This window comes from Crocodylus porosus, unplaced genomic scaffold (assembly GCF_001723895.1).
Source record: "Crocodylus porosus isolate Cpor-Errol unplaced genomic scaffold, CroPor_comp1, whole genome shotgun sequence".
Classification (NCBI taxonomy): domain Eukaryota; kingdom Metazoa; phylum Chordata; order Crocodylia; family Crocodylidae; genus Crocodylus; species Crocodylus porosus.
The window spans coordinates 42884505-42903768 of NW_017728948.1; the positions used below are offsets into that span (position 1 = coordinate 42884505).

The 19264-nt window shown below is 41.9% G+C and overlaps 1 protein-coding gene across 2 annotated transcripts in view; it reads right to left on the minus strand.

Moving 5' to 3' along the window:
- ARAP2 (ArfGAP with RhoGAP domain, ankyrin repeat and PH domain 2) overlaps nt 1–19264 on the minus strand; it is a 214050-nt gene that overhangs the window by 165216 nt on the left and 29570 nt on the right. For both annotated transcript variants that reach the window (XM_019553196.1, XM_019553195.1), the window contains exons 5-6: nt 6286–6371; nt 5230–5565 (exon numbers count right to left, since the gene is read on the minus strand). In XM_019553196.1, the coding sequence (XP_019408741.1) occupies nt 5230–5565; nt 6286–6371 (422 nt within the window). The remainder of the gene's footprint in view (nt 1–5229; nt 5566–6285; nt 6372–19264) is intronic.

The window sequence follows — 19264 nt, forward strand, 5'->3', positions numbered from 1 at the left end:
CAGCTACTGGCATGGGCCACTGCAGGGATCTGGCTCTCTTTCTGATTTTAAAAGTGAATGTCTGTTCACTTGCTTATCAGTTCAATCTACACAGTTTAAAGAACCCTGCAAAGACTGAATCAGTTCAGCCTGGGGCTTTCTGATTGTCTGTACTTAGCCATAAAATTTGCCAAAGCCATGTAAGTTCCTGACAGACATTATGCTTAATATGTGATTAACCAGTTAAATCATGTCTTAAGTAGTGCCCTGGCTACACGTTCACTTAATTAATGGTGTGATAAAATAAGGAATAAGCCACAAAGTCATTACACAATCCCAAAATTATGCTTCCTGCCATGCACTTGTGGTACAACTGCTGGGATTGTACATCAGATCCCATCATGCCTTTATTTTAACATCTGCCAGGAGCCATAGTCTGATTGGTCTCTATGCATCTTCACTCTTCAAAACAATGATAATAAACTGCCAGTGTTAATTAAAAACATCTAGTTCAATAGTGCTCAATCTCTGGCCCACATGCCAGATCCAACTCACAGAGCAGTGTCATCTAACACAGGTGTTCCAAAGTGGTCCAGAAATTTGGTAGCACTTAACACTGCCACAAGTCCCCTACCTCCAAATTTTCAGAAAACGTGGCACTACTGATCTAGTTCTTTGGAAGTCATTTCTTGGAGTCTGTAGAAAACAGAAGTTATGCACAACTCCTGACAATCTCTGAAATTTATGACAAGTTCCCATTTTAAAAGGTTGAAATACTAAAACACCCTCCTCCCTTGAGGGCAATAGGATTTTAGTCAATAACTTCAGTGGTGCCAGACATTCACCATAGATGTTTCTCAACCATGTAACCACTTCAACCTTGTATAAGAAAAGTAGGAAACTGGCATTTATAGGATAACAATAAAAAGTACATTGAAACAGAAGCATTTCTCTAAACTCTTCCAGCAAATGTAGGATGTTATTTTCAAGACAGATCTTATAAACAGAAACCCAGTTTTTGTTTTAATTATAACTTCATAAGCCCACCACACACACTAATACCTCCTAACATTACCCAGATAAACCTAATGGTTCATAGTTCTATTAGGACACAAAATTTTCCTTCATAAACACTCACTAAAACCACAGCTTTCAAAAAACATCCTGTTCTATATTCAGTTTCTCATATAAATATGGTATCATGCAAAGAAAGCTAAAAACATATGTTTAGTCTGAAAAACGTGTGTTTCAGGTGTCAAATGCTAAATAAAAACAGTAAAAACAAAAGGAATTCAAAAAGGACATCACAGAAAATAATACCTAGGCTAGGGAAAGATATTCAAAAAACCTGAGCCTGAATTGATCCAATCTTTGCAGTTTAATCTAATCTGGCTAGCCTAAACTGGTTTATAACTGCCCAGGCACCCCCTCTGGACTGAAGAAATGCAGGCACATGCCTGCAGTGGCTCAGGCTAGAAGTGGAGGGGGCCGGGCAGGGGTGCACTAGAGCAGCCCTCCCTTCCCTTCCATAGTACTGAGCTGAGGGGTGGTGTGGTCAGGCGCTGGCAGGATGCTCCGACAGGGGAGTGGTCTGTCCCTGCTGCCCCTCACTGTTGACCACAGAGCACTGAGTTACACAGGGAATGTTTAGCATTTGTCAGCCCATTAAACAAAACAGAAGCCTCTCATTAGTTCAAGCTCTTCTTAAACAACTTTTTCCAAGAAAGGAATGGAGAAACATTACCAGATACCTGTTGATTAGGTCCAAAAAGCCCTATCTCCCACAGCACAGACCATAGCCAGCATGTGGTATGCTAGTGAATGCTAAGAGATGTCCATGTAAGGCAGAAGGGAGGGGGAAATCCCTGCTTGAGTAGGAAGTGGGGAGTGGGAGGAGCAGAAGGAAGCCAAGCAGAAACCACTATACCTGCAGCCTCTGGCAGAGCTGCAGCCAGAGAGCAGAGGGGAGGAGCCAGCCCTGCTAGGCTGGAGCAGAGAGCAGAGCCCCACCCAGAGCTGCAAAGCATCTAGGATGCTGGAGGACTCCGATTTAACTTAAACCAGGAAGGGGTCTATAACAGACACTGCACATACTGATTTAACCCAAATCGGTTAAGTCTAATGCTACATTCAACCAGGTTTACCGCAAAACAGTTTCAGCCACTTCCAGTCTTGTTTATGTGCACTGAACATCTGTTCTGTTACAGGTTTAAACCAGTTTTTGATCATTTAAAACAGTTTGTGTGTAATGTCTGTCCCTAGCCCTAGAGAAGTAATGGATGAGAACTTTTCAAAAGGTTCCTAAGTCAGGACAGTCTCAGATACTAGATGATCCCAAATATTACATCAAAGCCATGTAAATTATTTGCACATTCTGCCTCTCCAGCTGCTTTATGCAGAAACCTGCATTCATAAAAGTGAGAATATTCCTCAAGCTCCTGTAAATCCCAAATTAATCAGCTGCTTTGCCCCTTTCTATGTACCCATGAAGTGTAAGGAAAATAATCTAGGACCCAGCAAATACAAAAGTCTAAGCAAAGACTGTTTCTTGTGAGGAAGAGCTAAGTTTAAGAGCGGGCCATGCTCTTCATGCTTGGGGAACTCAGTAACACAAACATCAAAAGATTTAGAAATCTATAAAACTAGACATTAGGGTACAAGAAGCCATTTCCTGCAAAATTAGTTTACATGCTCTCATTTTTTTGTTTTTAAAATGAGCTTCATAAAACTGGAAATAGTTAATATAGTTTATTTGATTATCTGTTTGTTTTTAAGTCATTTGTGGCAAGACCTCCTCAAAAGATGACTTTACATGAACCTGAAAAAGTCCATTGTGTTCATTAAAAATGTTGACAGGCCATTAGTTATCAGCTGTATGAGAGTTTCAATTCTAAAATCCATTAAACAGTTAATTAAGCAAAAACAAGACCCCTCTCTAACATCTCTTTTTCCTTCCATTAATTCCTTTCCTGTTAAATGAGTGTTTTGCTTTAAGATTAGTAGATTGTGATAGTTTATCAAAACTTTAATTAAATAATAGCAGTTCTGGTTTAATTAACTCGTATTATATGACAACAATAAATCATAATTGTTCCCAACCTGAAAAGGCCAATGTAAAACTAGTTTCCATTAAAATGACAATAAATCCTACAAGTGCTGTTTCAAAATACTACAAAGAAAAAAGTGAACTTGGTTTCATAATCCATGTCAATTGACGTTATATTTTATAGTAAATTAACTGGAACAAGAACCCATACTTTCTTTTAAATACATGATTTACAACCTTCTAAAATAACATTTCCCTAGCACCAGCACCCTGTAACATCGTGGTCTGAAAGGTTGGCATGTGCATCTCTGAGGAAATGCATAAGACCACCAAGCCACAGGATCCCAGAAGATGGAAACCTTACAATTGCATGGCTTTATACCACACGTGCCATGGCAATGAAACAAATATTCACCTGCAGTGAGGAAGACTCGGTTTTCGTAAGTCTAGGAAATGTCTAATTATAAGAAAAATTTTCATTAATTGACAAAACAACTAAGGGTTTTGTTTGGACTTTAGGTAAAGAATAAAACAAGGTTCATTGGTATGTGAATTTCAATTCAACTATTTTATGAGACTCTGCTAAATATAAATGTTATGGCTCATTCCAACTCCTACACAATACTGCAAACCTTTGAAAAGTATTGTCCTCACCTCTCAAATGTTATAAATTTAGCCAGCCAGTTTGTGGAAGCTAAGACTAGGAAATTCTGCAGTTAACCAAAAGTTGTACTTGAACCACAGTGAAATAATTGTATAAGGAGACTAAAACACAAGGGACAATGCAGAGATATGGCTACATACTGGTGATGGCATTTCATCTGGCTTTAGAGACATGAGTTGTGTTTCAAAATCTTTCTAAAGTCTGTCCGTAGTCAACTTTGCAGCAAACAAATACCAGTAAGGCTGGAGAGTCAAAAGGCAGCCAGACATGGAATTCCCCACATCGTCTTAATGTGCCATTAGCTATAGAAGCTGGCATGCCTAAACCAAGCTAATTCAATAGAGTCATTCAAGCAAAATCATAACTTATTTTTGATAGAGGAGAATACATATCAAACCTGATCAAAAGTTATGGAAAGGCTCAGGTGGGATGCAAATCAGTAAAGAATCAGATGATAAAAGAGTAGTAATTGGCATTTGTTATGAAAATACGGATTAACTCTTATAAAACTGATACCATTTACTGGGAAGTCTACAAATCTGATTGCCATGAAGGATTAAGTTTAAATATATTATTCCAATATTGCTGTATTGTTCTATTTTTAAAAGAACAGCATTATCATAAAAATAGTAGTCTATGTTTACAAGTTTAAGTGAATTAGAACTAGTTTAACAAATAGATCTAAAAAAATAACTGTATATGGGGAACTGTATATATGTCACCTAAAGGAGGACATTTTTAAATGGGGTCCCAAGTGAATCAGTTATCAGCACATCGTTTGATAGTTATATAATTTCCACTATGCCTATTAAAAAACAACTTTCCTGGAAAATATGTTGATAATTATGATAATAAAGATGGTAATTCAGATGGAGATGGTCTGCATTAATCATTTAATCAGATTACTTGGTAATGTGAGTTAATCTTAATATATTTTGCCATGGTAGGACAAAGAATACCAAACATGCTTATAAAACTGTACCTTGGAACACTAGGGCACTGGAAGGACTTGGGAATACACTATATAACCAATGTAACTTGAGCTCCCAGTGCCATGTTACAGCTCGGGGAAAAAAGAAAACAATTTTCATGAGAGAACAGGGAAACATTCCATTAGTGCTGGGCATAATGCCACCTACATCCAGCATGGCAAAAGGAATTTTGAAGTTCATGATATTCCTGTTCATTAGCCCAAAGACTTTCAAACCATTATAGAATAAAACAAAATATAAACTTAGAAGAGCATCCACAACCTGCAATTTATTAAATCTTCTTAAAAGAAATTTAAGTACACCCCTTAAATAGTCTTTTAACTAGGTAATATAATCCATAAAACTATATTGAAAAACTTATTTAAATCCCATGTTGCTTTTATTACTGTTGTTCCCATCCATTTCCCTATACTTTTCCTCATAAGACAACTGTGATTCATTACCTTATTAGACTTACCATTTCTTCTCTTTTTTTTTTTAATCATGAAAACCTAAGACACACAAATACAATTCTTAAGATATTTAAATCATAATAAAATATAGCATACCCCTGAGGAGACAGTTTATCCAACCACCCTGCTTTTATCTTCTTCACCGATGGTCCGTAAAAACAAGCATAGGGTGTTATTGGTTCGTGTGAAGCAAAAAGTTGGTCATCATCAAATGGCCGAAAATAAGTTCGTTCTTTCACAGAGTGGGTTTGATTTCCACTTTGTTTTTTGGCTTTACAATTGTTTTTTCTTAAATAGTGGGAACATTCATCCAGAGTTGAATATTCAGGTTCTCTGACAAGCTCTCCTGATTCAACACGCTTGTTTTCTTGAGATTTTAATTCAGTTTTCACATGGTCCTCAAACACCTTCCCCATCGGATTACTAAAAACACTAGAAGAAAGCATTTGTTCTTGGTTTACTAGCTACAAAAATGCAACAAATGACTAATTATAAATTACATTCATGTTTTATCTTTGCTGTAATGCAAGTGCCCACAAACTAAATCTAATCCAAATTTATTTTACTCATGACAGCAAATCCTACCGTGTTAAGTCACTGGAGTTTGGCAATGAAGCCCACTTTGGAAGTCTGAATTTTGTAGATTTTAAAGAAAAATTTGTCATAAATGATCAACTAAATCCATACACTTTACAAGTACTTAGGGGTTTGCCTCCATTTCAAAGGTAGGCAAAATCCTTGGGACTATCAGGTAGAAGCTCCTATATTTGAAGGCTGAGACTGCCTTTCTAGATACAAGATACTGCCGTACCTCAGATGTAAAATTTAAAAAAAAGACTTTGTTAGGGTGTATAAATCAGGTAGCAGAGTAGGAAGAGAATGGAAACCTGGAAGATATCCAAAATAAACATGTTAATTTCCCTGCTCTAGGTGTTAGTAGGTACCTAAACAGCACTACAAACATCATCAGCACAAATCAGTGACAGGGGAAGGATGTACCCAGAGAGCTCAATTTCAACTTGATTTTGGAGTGGAATCTGGGCTCTGGTAGTCCCAGTCATGACCAGGAAACAGTTACTTCAATGAAGAAGTTGACGATTGGTATAAGGAACATACTATCCTCTTAAATTTAAACTCATATATAATAAATACCATGATTTATTACGAGAATATTCTTCATTCATTTTTTCCTCTTTCTTTTTTCCTTCCACAGCCCAGAGTTCATCACCACAAATTTCCTAAGAAAAAAGAAAAATACCATGAAAACTGAACATCTCCTCTGGAATGCTAGATGATATCAGAGTTATTAGATACATAAAATTAGGAATTAGGCTCCAGACTAAAATTCTTCTTTATTGCATTTGGCAATTTGATTTAATCTCTCAAATGCTTCTAAAGGCAGATAGTTATTTTAAAGTATATGTAAAAGGTATCACTAATTTCAAATTATTCAATCTTTTCTCCAATAAAAAGTTCTCTATGATTAATGCCCACAAATCAAATGTATAAGCATTATACATTAGATGCACGTATGATATAGTATCTTCTTGACACAAGTTGTTTTCTAAATAAAAGTGAATTAATATTCTGCCATAGCTGCACAGTAAAGAAAAAAAAGACAGTGGAAAGATTTCTGCAGTTATACTAATATTCAATGTTACATGTACCTAGTACTTTCCTTCCAAGTTTCCCTCATTACCATATTTACTCTAATAAACAAGATTTCCCTTAATCAGTGTCAGGAAAGTCCCTGATCTTACATTTGCATATGAAGTGGAGGGAGCAGGAAGCTGCTGCGGTTCTGACTCTGGCCCTGAGCAAAGGTCAGAACCAGAGTCAGACCCACAGCAGCCTCCAACCCCCACCCCTCTTTCCCTCTGCAGCTTGTGCCCCCCACCCACTCCCTCCGGCTTACTGTCAGGCGCAGCTCGGCTCAGGCTCAGGCTGGGTTCTCTCCCAGGCATAGAGCAAGGAGATCCTGCTTCTTCCCAGCCAATCAGGGATTAGAGGGGTAAACAGCTGTTTCCACCATCGCTGCTCTCTACCCAACCCATAGCCCATGCCTCTGTTTCCCTGTATGGCCTATGCCTGCACTTGCCTGCACACTAAATTATGTGGCAGTACCCAGCCAGGGGTGACCAGGTAAGTATGTGGGTCCCTGCTTCGTCATTCTGGGGGCTGTTTCCCAGTAGCATCTCAAGCAGGGAGAGAGTGGGGAGGAGTTCAGAAAGCACAGGATCTGAGAACAGGGGTGAAATGCAACACTCTTACCTACCCATGCCAGGAACTCCACTGAGCCGCTGGTATGCATGTCTGCATGCCCTGGCTGTTGTACTTAAAAGTTAAGTACAGACAGTCAAAAAGCCTGAGGCTGAATTGATTCAATTTTCGCAGGGTTATTTGTTGTTGCTGTTGTTTTTTATCTGCACAGATTTAACCAACAAGCAAGTGAACTAACATTCACTTTTCAAATAGGAAAGGCTTAGGATCGAGGGGCAAAGGCAGGGCATATTACTGCTTCTCCCCTACCCCCCACCATAATATACCCCTTTCCCCTCTCCTCCCCCTAGCCCCAACAGATGTCCTCTTTTTGATACTGGAAATATGGTAACCCTAGCAAAGCCAAGCCCCTGTACAGGGTTCTCCCTCTTCCTACGATCAGGTCACAAAAATCACTGGACACAGCTGTCGTGGTGGATGTAGTCTTTCTGGACTTCAGGAAGGCCTTTGACACTGTCTCCTCCCCCATTCTCATTAAAAAGCTATGTGACTGCGGCACTGATGCCTACACAGTCAGATGGATTGCAAATTGGCTGAGGGGTCGTACTCAGAGAGTGGTGGTGGATGGGTCATTTTCAACCTGGAGGGAAGTGGGCATTGGGGTCCCCCAGGGCTCAGTGCTTGGGCCTGCACTGTTCAATTTCTTTGTTAGTAACTTGGACAATGAAGTAAAGGGCAGCCTGTTTAAATTCGCAGACAACACCAAGATTTGGAGTGAGGTGAGCAGGCTAGAAGGGAAGGACAGATTACAGCAGGACCTAGACAGGTTACAGGAGTGGGCAAATGAAAATGGGATGGGATTCAATACAGACAAGTGCAGGGTGCTGCACTTGGGCAGTAGGAACCAGCAGCATGCCTACAGGCTGGGGAACTCCCTTCTTGAAAGCACAGTGACACAAAGAGATCTTGGAGTCATTATTGACTCCAAGATGAATATGAGCCAACAAAGCAAGAACATGGTCAGTAAGGCTAACTGTACCTTGTCCTCCATCCACAGATGCATCACAAGCAGGGCCAAAGAGGTGATCCTCTCTCTCTATGTGACTGGTCAGGCCACAGCTGCAGTACCGTGTCCAGTTCTGGGCACCGCACTTCAGGAGTAATGTGGACAGCATTGAGAGGGTCCAAAGGAGGCCACTCACATGATCCAAGGACAACAGGGCAGACCCTATGAGGAGAGGCTACAGGACCTTAACCTGTTCAGCTTTCACAAGAGAAGGCTGAGGGAGGACCTGGTGGCCATCTATAAACTTACTAGTGGGGGGGACCGGCAGGGTTTGGGAGAGACCTTGTTCCCCCAAGCGCCTCCCGGAGTAACAAGGAATAACGGCCATAAATTGCTAGAGAGTAGGTTTAGACTAGACATGAGAAGGCACTACTTCACAGTCAGGGTGGCTAGGATCTCGAACCAACTTCCAAGGGAAGTGGTGATGGCTCCTACCCTCGGGGTCCTTAAGAGGTGGCTTGACATCTACCTGCTGGGGTCATTTAAGCCCAGTTTTCTCTCCTGTCCACGGCAGGGTGTTGGACTAGAAGATCTACAAGGTCCCTTCTGACCCTACATCTATAAATCTACCCAACCCTCAGAGGCTGAGATGGGGGCATGGCTCCTGGCTCCCAGCTCTGTGGGTGCAGCCAAGCCTTGGTGTGGGCTTTTCCTCACCCCTGCCGTCAGCCAGCCCAGAGGCTGAGAAAGGGGCTCCCAACTCTTGGAGGTAGAGTCAAGCCCCACTGCATGTTCCCCCTCCCTTCCCCAGACTGGCAGCACCTGGCTGGGGGTCTGGCTCCCTCCTCTCTCCCTGCCACTCCAACCAACAGCACGCAGCTGGGGTCTGGTAGTGGTCTAGAGGGGTGAGTTTTTTTTCACTCCATCCCCTCTTTACCCAGCCAGAGTGATAGTGCCTAAGGAGCAGAGGGTGGGGCAGATGCTGCTCATTGGAACAGACATCACAGCCCAGGGCTACAAAGCATCCTGGGATATTGGGGGACTGAGTTAACTTGAACTGGAAAGGGGTCTGGGACAGATGTTCCATAAATCGGTTTGACCTAAATCAGTTCAGTTTGATACTACATCCAATGAGGTTCCTCTTAAACCAGTTTCAGCCATTTTGAAAGTGGTTTAAATGCTCTGAATTTCTATAACAGGTTTAAACTGGCTTCTGATCATTTAAACCAGTGTACGTTTAACTTCTGTCCCTAGCCAAAGTGGCAATAGCAGCAACATCCCCTGCCACTGGGGACTCTTTTGAAGTTCCCAGCATGGAAATGCTACTGGGCAGACTCCGCAGGGGTCGGGGCTGTGATTCCTACAGCCCTCCCAATTTGGTGCCTAAAGAGGGTGTTCCTTACTTTATTGGCAGTTGTTTTTAGACTTCCCACAGTCTCCTACCCATACTGGAGCTTTGAAAGGACTTGGGCATGGAAGTGACAATCATTCTGTTCCATTAAGTGCCAATTGTGCAACAGCTTTGTTTCCCATCCATCAATTGATAGGCATTTACTGTTACACACACACACACACCTAACCATCCACCACAAGCAAAGGGCTATAAAGCCTACCCCCCTTGATGCCCCCAAACCCGGTTACCCCCCACACCAAATAAACCTTGGACTAGGAAATCAAACTGACACAGAGGCTTTCTGTTTCCCCACCCCATTATCTAATCTGTAAACAATAGATTATTGAGCAGTAGTTCTGGTTGTACCTCATGGGCCTGCAGTTTGAGATATCTAGAGGACTGACCAGACACTAGATACAGCATGCTCTGCACCTGTATATAATATTGAACTAGTTCAAGGAAGACCAGCTCAAAACAGGACTTGAAACATCTGTTCTTCGTTCCACAAAGTTTATACTGGCCTGAATGTCTACATTCATGGGGTTTAAAGGGTATTTAGAATGCTATAATCATTAAGTCATTCCAGACCCACAGTGCTCTTTCCAAAATACTTTCCCACTCCCCCTCCTCAAACCTTACAATATGGCAGTTAAAAATGATCTAGGAACATTAACATTTGCATTTCCTAATGTTATCTGGGAACCTTATTGTATTAACATAGATTTTGCATTTAATGACTGGTTTTGTTTCCCTTTAGAAAGAGAAAACAATGAACTTCCAATTTATTCTGGAAATGTCTAAAAGAACCAAGCTAATTTTAATTGTACATCATATCTAACTAAGGCCCCTGACAGATATTACACTTAGGATACGATAAACTGGTTAATCATGTCTTAAGCAGTTACCTAGCCATACATTCAATCAGATAATTGTGTGAAAGAACAAGGAATAAGCCACAAAGTTATTACACAAAATATGTGAATTAACTTTGTGGCTGATTCCTATAAGGCGTTCAATTGAGTGTGTGGCCAGTACTCAACCTCAGGAGCAGGCTTTCAAGACTGCGTGCTCCAAAGTCTAGACGCGCCCCTCAGCTGATCAGAGCTCTGAGCTGAGGAGCGCAACCTGTGAACTGATCATAACTCCAAGCACGTGGTGCACTCCCTCAAGTAGGTGCTCCAGCCAGCTCATCAACGTTCCCAGGCAGGGGAGCAAAGAGAACAAAATTTGGGATCCCACAATTAAGTTTCCTGCCGTGCACGTGTCTGTCAGGGGCCTAAATGTTAGTAAAAAGGATAAGTTCCCACCACTGCTTGTATATCAATTCACACTCAATAACTGTGTTTTGGCAACATAAGAAAGAGGTGAGGGACAAGCTTAAAAAAGGGCCAAGACAAAAGCTGAACACGTGAAGAATGTCACAAACTGTGGCATATCAGCAGCCTGCAAGTAGTAGGTCAACCTGCCCAGTTTCAGTAAATGTCAATGTGCTGCAGCATGAAAGATTTAAGAGTATTTACAGTGAATAAAATGCATGCTCAAACGCGGTACTTATGCTTGTAGAAATGTTTGCAAAATTAAATATTATGCAAAAAATGGTGTACCCATTTCACTAATTAATAACACTAACCATTTACCTGATATGTTATATTTCAAGGAAACTAGTTAATGTTTTGATAGTTTTCTAAAAGACATTCCTTTGATTAAAAAAAATCATCATCATCACATAACAATGGCTCAATATGAAAAAAATATGTAATTAGATGTTATCATTTCAGCCATCAATATCCATTTGTCCCTGAAAAAATAAAAATCTGTCTTTATACTTAAAAATAATTGAGAATCATTTTAAACTATTTAAATATATTGGTTCATACTGCATGACAAGTCATATTATTTAAAAAGAAACATAGCATCCAATCCTGGATGCAAACATTCCTACAGGAATTTCAGGATCCATCATTTCATTTCAGAATGTTGTAACATTGACTCCAAAGCACAATCTGGCTTCTTTACCATCTTTAGTTCAAGGAACAGTTCGACCCATCCTAACCGTCCTACCACCAGGCTACGAGTTAAGGGTAAGGAGCAGCAGTTTTCATCCTGCTGAAACTAAGTTGTTATTCTGTAAGACTCCTGGGGTCAGGAGGGCAAGCAAGAAAGAAAAAAACATGACTGTGGCTTGCAGATGAGGAAACTCCCTTAGATAGGATGAGAGATTCTGAGTTCTGTTTTTTCTCTGAGGACTGCTGATCTATTTTACAGTACACAGTCATTAGACAAGATCATGATAGCAAGCCATTTTCTTAACCCTAAGGCAAGCGTGTCTTCTCTTCCAGGTTTGATGATCTCATATGGCATGTTTTAAACTAGCTTCGCCGGGGGATGGGGCCACGAGGACACTTCCCAGCTGAGACAGGTGACAAGCACAAGTAGTACCCAGGTAAGTGACAGGGGTCCAGACAGTTCTGGGATCGGCGGGGAGGTGCATGCACCCACAGGAGGCCTCAAATGCCTCTACACTAATGCTCGTAGTATGGGGAACAAGCAAGAGGAACTTGCCCTCCTGCTACCTAACACAAACCTGGACATTGTGGGGCTCACTGAAACCTGGTGGGATTCAACCCACGATTGAGTGGTAAACATCAAGGGCTGTAGGCAGTACAGGCAGGATAGAATGGGGAGGAAAGGTTGGGGTGTGGCACTCTACATCAAAGAGCAATACACATCCTCAACAAACAGCACGGGGTCAGAGGAGGGGCACACTGAAGTGCTCTGGGTTAGAATACAAGGGAGTCAGGGGGAAAGGGACTTAACAGTGGGTATCTACTATTGACCACCCAACCAGGGGGAAGAGCTGGACCAGGAATTCTCATGTCAGCTTGTGGAGACAGTTAAAGCTAAAGATGCGGTGGTCATGGGGGACCTAAACTACCGGGACATCTGCTGGGAGGAGCAGTCAGCCAGGTCTGACCGCTCACATAGGTTCCTAACCAAGATACAGGACCTCCACCTGCCACAGGCAATGTCCTGGTGAGGGGACGGTGGGTAGTTAACCACCTGGACGATAGTGATCATTGCCTATTAGAATTCACCATCCAGCTCAGGGTGTCAAAGCAGCCCTTGAATTCAGGAGGGCTGATTTCAATAAGTTAAGGAGATTAGTCATAGAGGCATTGAGGTCCCGGAGACTAGGCGAGTTGGGAGTCCAAGATGAGTGGTCGTTCCTTAGGGGGACAATCCTCCGAGCCCAAAGGCTGACAGTCCCAAAATAAGTCAAAGGGAGCAAGAGTGCTCAAAAGCCCCCATGGCTCACCAAAGGCATCCACGAACACCTCAAAGCCAAAAAGGAGGTGTGCACCTGATAGAAGGGAGGGGCCATCACCAACGAGAATTATACCTCCATTGTTCGAGACTGTAGGGGGGGCTGTTAGGGAAGGCTAAAACAGAGACAGCGACCAGGATCAAAGTTAAGAAGAAGTCCTTTTTTAAATACATAGGGAGTCAAAAGATAGCACCAGGTAACGTGGGGCCCCTGCAGGACACCCTTGGCAATCTGGTGGTTGCACTACATGACAAAGCTGACCTCTTTAACAAATTCTTTGCCTCCATGTTTCTGAGCAGGGACCAAGACTTCTCCCCCACCGGGATTCCAGACAGATTCAGGAGAGACCCAGGCCTAGGGTCAGAGAGGACCTAGTTGGGGAACTTCTGGTGGGGCTGGACATGTTCATATCAGCAGGTCCAGATGATATCCACCCCAGAATGCTGAGGGAATCAGCAGAGGTCATTGCAGGACCCCTGGCACAGCTTTATGAGTACTCGTGGTGCTCTGGCCAGGTGCCAGAAGACTGGAAAAGGGCTAGTGTGGTCCCCATTTTCAAAAAGGGGAGGAAGGAAGACCCAGGAAACTATAGACCTGTTACACTTACTTGGTCCTGGGGAAGCTCTTTGAGAAAATTATCCAGGAGCACATCTGCAAGGGACCAGCAGGGGAGATTATGCTTAGGGGAAACCAACAGGGGTTCATTCGGGGCAGGTCCTGTCAGACCAACCTGGTAGCCTTCTACAACCAGGCCACAAAATCCTTAGACAGGTGTCACGGTGGACATAGTTTTTCTGGACTTTGGGAAGGACTTTGACACGGTCTCTCACACCACTATCATTAAAAAATTAGGCAACTGTGGCATCGATGCCTACATAGTCAGATGGGTCTCAAATTGGCTGGAGAGCCACACCCAGAGAGTGGTAGTGGACAGGTCATTTTCAACCTGGAGGGACGTGGGCAGTGGGGTCCCCCAGGGCTCGGTCCTCAGGCCCGCACTGTTTAACATCTTTATCAGTGACTTGGACGAGTGGGTGAAAAGCACCTTGTTCAACTTCACGGATAACACTAAGATGTGGGGAGAGCTGGGCACACTAGAAGGGAGGGACAGGCTACAACTAGATCTGGACAGGTTACAGGGGTAGGCAGATGAAAATAGGATGGGATTCAATACTGACAAGTGCAGGGTACTGCACCTAGGGAGAAAGAACCAGCAGCATACCTATAGGCAGGGGAACTCCCATCTCGTCAGCAGAGAGGCAGAAAAGGATCTTGGAGTCATAATTGATTCAAAGATGAACATGGGCTGCCAATGTGAAGACACATCATCACGAGCAGGTCCAAAAGAGATGATCCTCCCCCTCTACGTGATATTGGTCAGGCCACAGTTGGAATTGCATCCAGCTCTGGACGCTGCACTTCAGAAGGGATGTGGACAGCATTGAGAGGGTCCAGAGGAGGGCCACTCACATGGTCAGGGAGTAGCAGGGCGGGCCTTATGAGGAGAGGCTACGGGACCTCAACCTGTTCAGCCTCCACAAGAGGAGGCTGAGAGGGGATGTGGTGGCCGTCTATAAACTTACCAGGGGGACCAGCAAGGAATGGGAAAGTCCCTGTTCCCTGAAGCACTAGGAATAACAGCCACAAGCTGACTGAGCGTACATTCAGGCTAGACATCAGGAAGCACTACTTCACAGTCAGGGCAGCTAGAATCTGGAACCATCTTCCAAGAGAAGTAGTGCTTGCTTCTACCCTGGGGGGTCTTCAAAAAGGAGGCCAGATAATCACCTAGCTGGGGATACTTGACCCCAGCATTCTTTCCTGCCCATGGCTGGGGATAAGGACTTGACAATCTGCTTAGGTGCCTTCCATCCCTATCAACTATAAAGTCAGTTCCCCCTTTTTGCTCTCCTCCTGGCCCTGTGAATCTTACCCAGAGTGAAATCTCCATTTTTAGGGTAATGTCTTCATGCACAACAAATTGTGTGCTTCGCTTTGGTCAACATGCCCTGCCATTCATCAGGATTAATTAGCATGGCTCTTTCAGTTAGTTCTGCTGTTCCAGAACTACCACGTCTTGACACATCCTAGCTATCCAAGATAGCTGGATTCAGAGCTGGTTTGTGTACCCCTCTACAGCACTACATTGTGATGCACAACCTTGGGAGTTTCAGAATTCCTTTACATAAGAGTGAACTTGATACACATAATTGATTCCTCAACTAGACGTTGATGCAGTGACACCTGCTGAAGTGTTAAGATATTGTTTGACTTGTACTACTGTTTAATCAATACATAAAATGATTTCTCTCAGGGAGCTCTTCAGAGGCTTGCTCTTAGCTGCTCCTTCCCTTCCTTATACGTATTGTATTCCACAACTCAGAAACAAGTACTTTTAATAACCCTAGTTGCTTCTCAGTACAGATATTCACCTTAATTCACAGCTCTCTCATGTCATTTCCCAGCTGTGACTCTAGTGACTCATTAACTGTTTCTCCCCAAGATATCCTCTAACAGACTGACAACTTTTCTCCTCAATTACTTCCCCACCATCCTTCCTCTCACATGTAAAAATCTAACATCTAGCCACTTAAGAGTATTTTCTAGAATTTGACATTATTCAATTCATCTCATTATATGCTGAAATTATTTTCAGTATCAGAATGATGCTGTCATATTAATCAATTTAACAAATGAAGACATACATACACAACAATTTCAGCTGTTAAGAAATTGATCTATATACCATATTTTTTCAAATACATCTTGGAATACAATACATACAAATGCATAAAGATTTTTCCAGGGTTATGACTGCATACACTAGGGATAGAGTCTAATCTTCAGCTGATTTACCCTCCCTTTCCTACTTAACTATAGATGAATCCCTAGCTGTTGCTGAAGACTGGTCTGAATGGGTGGATCAGTGATCTTGAAAAGAGCTAGAGACTGTGATAAAAAGCTAAAGAGATATAGAGAGCTATGCTAGTCTAAAGTAAATTAGAAGGCAAAGCAGATTTGCAATTTAGGCCTTTGACAGATGTTCAGTTTAAGATGTAATGGGATCTAATCCTCAATCCAAACAATTGCGCATCCCACACACATGGCAGGATGCATGATTTTCATATTGGGGACTGGATCCCAATCGTACCTTACTTCCTGGTGCAGAGAGCAGCCAGGCTCTCCCTGCACCAACAAGCTGAAAACTAATCAGTTGATTCCAGGCCCCAACTGGCAATCAAACCAGTTCCTAGTCATTGCCCCAGCTGACAATCAGCTAGGCACACAGAGCTTGGAATTGGTTTGCAGCAGTCCAATACTGAGCTCCCCATGCACTAGGAACTATAGAACCACATGTGCTGCCCAGCTAGAGAGCACATCATGTTTTGACACGTCCTAGCCACAACTTAAATTTTAAGACATGATGCAAACAAGCCATAAAGCTATCACACTTACATGTGGAAAAGCTTTGTGGCTCAATTCCTGTATTAGCATACCATAAATTGAGTTGCATGTGTGGCCAGTTAATTATTTACAGCATGATTAACTTGTTATTCACCCCTTAAAAGTAATGTGTCAGGGGCCATATACACTAACCAAAGTACATGTGTGTGCGTGTGGCCCTAGAAGAGAAAGATAATAAATCATACTACATTTTACGAGCTGTAGCTCACTTTATCCGATGAGTCTGAGTTAAAGAGGCTATGAAACAAACTGAGACTAGGAGCAGCTGGCAAACAGCACGATCAGACTAACCTTTCTCAGGGACATCAAGACCATTAAAACGTGAGGCAATCATTAAGTAATTCCCATAGAGTGTAGAACAATGAACCATTAAGTCAACTGACTCACTCAGTTGCCTGAATATTAATTCTATAGCTGCTTAGCTGTGGAACAAGAATCAAACCAGTGTGCTTTTGTTCTGGGCAGAACAAAAATCACTTTCCTTCCTTAATGCATGTACTCTCAATTTTGCATGGCTGATTTTGGGTAAAAAGGTATGTTATATGTGAAAAAAACATGGCAGCTAGAACTGTCATACTTTTTCCTCTAATTTACTCAGATTTTCACAAATGTGGTATGTTTTATTATCTTCCCTTTCTAGTCTCATCAGCTCCCATGTTCTAATGCAGCTGAACATTAAATTGTGCTAGCTTTAAGTTTGCAATGTGTGTCATAACAATTTAGAATATTTGCTTACCCACACTAAAGAAATAATAGCTTGTTTTTGATTGAAGAAAAATTCAATGTGATCATGTTTTATATTAAAAATAACAAATTAAAATCTCTATCTGCAGAAACAACTGTATTCATAGTAATTCACCCAATTTATGCAGCCAGTTTAACAGTACAAAAATTGTATACTTACTGCCTTACAAAGAAGAAAGATTGGTGATAACCTTCCCCTAATTGGGGTTTGGTTTTTTTTGGTCTTTTTTTAAAATAAAATAATCAGTTCTACAAAGTTAAGTAGTGTCGCTAAATGGCCCAACAACATAGCCAGATCCTCTAAGATCATGAGTTAGCTGCAGAAGCAGCTTCAGGTTAATTACAAATATAGGAGAGGTATTTTATGCATTTTAAAGGTATTAATGATGTTAGCACATTAGTGCACATGCTTTTCCCCCTCTCTTACTTAATGTGCGCGTGCAAGATAATTATCCTTGTTACCCATGTTAGATAAGAAAACAAGACATGATCATTAAAAACTACTTTCCCATTTTGCCCAAGTAAGAATATTTGTATAATGGAAATAATATTTTGAACCATAGCACTGATACATACTGGCAAATTCAAATAAATTGTAAAAAGATAAATTCTTAAAGATAAATTCTAGGCATCATTGTGGAGAGCTCAATTACAGCCTTTGATCAGTAAATAGTAACAGCCTAGAAAAATAGACAAAGCATTGGGATGAAAAATAAATCTACAGCATACGTTTTTGACTATGCTGGACTGGATTTGGATTTGAGTTTGGATTTTTTTTCTTCTGCAGTTCAGTTCTTTTCACTTCTGGACATTCAACATCAAGAGGCATGTGATGGAGGTAAGATTTGGGCAAAGGAGGGGAGGGAAAGCGTTAGGAGCAGACTATATGGAGCCCAACAATGTATTTTTGTTAACAGTATAACATCTATAAAATCTATTCTGTCTCAGCCTCAAGATACTAAGAGATGGAGAATCCACTATTTCCTCTAGTAGTTTGTTCCCATAATTGATTTTGCCACTGTTATCTTAAGAGTTCACATTTAAATATCTACCACTGTGACAAGTAAGCCTATTTCAGCCCATAACTACTTCCAGTCCTCCAACCACCCAATTCTCTTCTGTTCCCCCAATCAGGTACTAATATACATTTGGTTGAACAAGTCCATCTTACCAACCAGTGCAAACTGCTCTATGGGCCCTATCAGATGTTACATTTATAGCATCATAAAATGAGAGACCAGCCATAAAGATATTCCATATATAGTGTAGAACATCTGTGTGGCTTTAAGGCACCTTAAACTGAATGAGCTGTGCCCCCAGTCTGACCTAGTGGTTAGGCCACCAGAGGAGGGTCAGAATGAAACAGTCCAAAATACAGGGCCAATCCCAAATCAGGATCTACATACCAAGTTACCAGATCCAGGGAAAATCCAGAGGCAAGGACCAAAATGCAAACAGAAGTGAAATTCAGGAGTCAGAAGCCAAATTAACAAAACTAAAAAAGATTAAAATCTAGAGTCCAGCAAGCAGTATCAGGAAGCCAGAAGTACAAGATTGTATAAGCTTACCAGGGCAGACCTTTGTCAGGAACTTTTGACAAACCTGGACCATACTGCCACAGCTGATGCAAAATGAGGAAGCTGTTTTCCCAGCAGCCAATCAAAGGCCCAGAGAGTGGCTAGCTGGAGTCATTAGTGTCACGAAATGCCGGATTAGAGACTCCGACACCGCTTGGTGAGCCACGGACTTTACAGAGCGAGCGAGTACGCGGCTTGTGGGGCGGGATAAGGGGTGGCTCGTCGACCGCCCTCAAGGTTCGCCTTACTGGCGCAAGTAGGCAAAATGCTATACGCTTTCAAAGTTTATAGTAAAAGGGTTTATTCAACTCACCTGGCCTCACCCTCTTACGAATAAGAGGGGAGACCGGCTGGAGTGAAGTTGCAGCTAAAGTATAAGCGCAGAGGTATGGTAAAAGCAG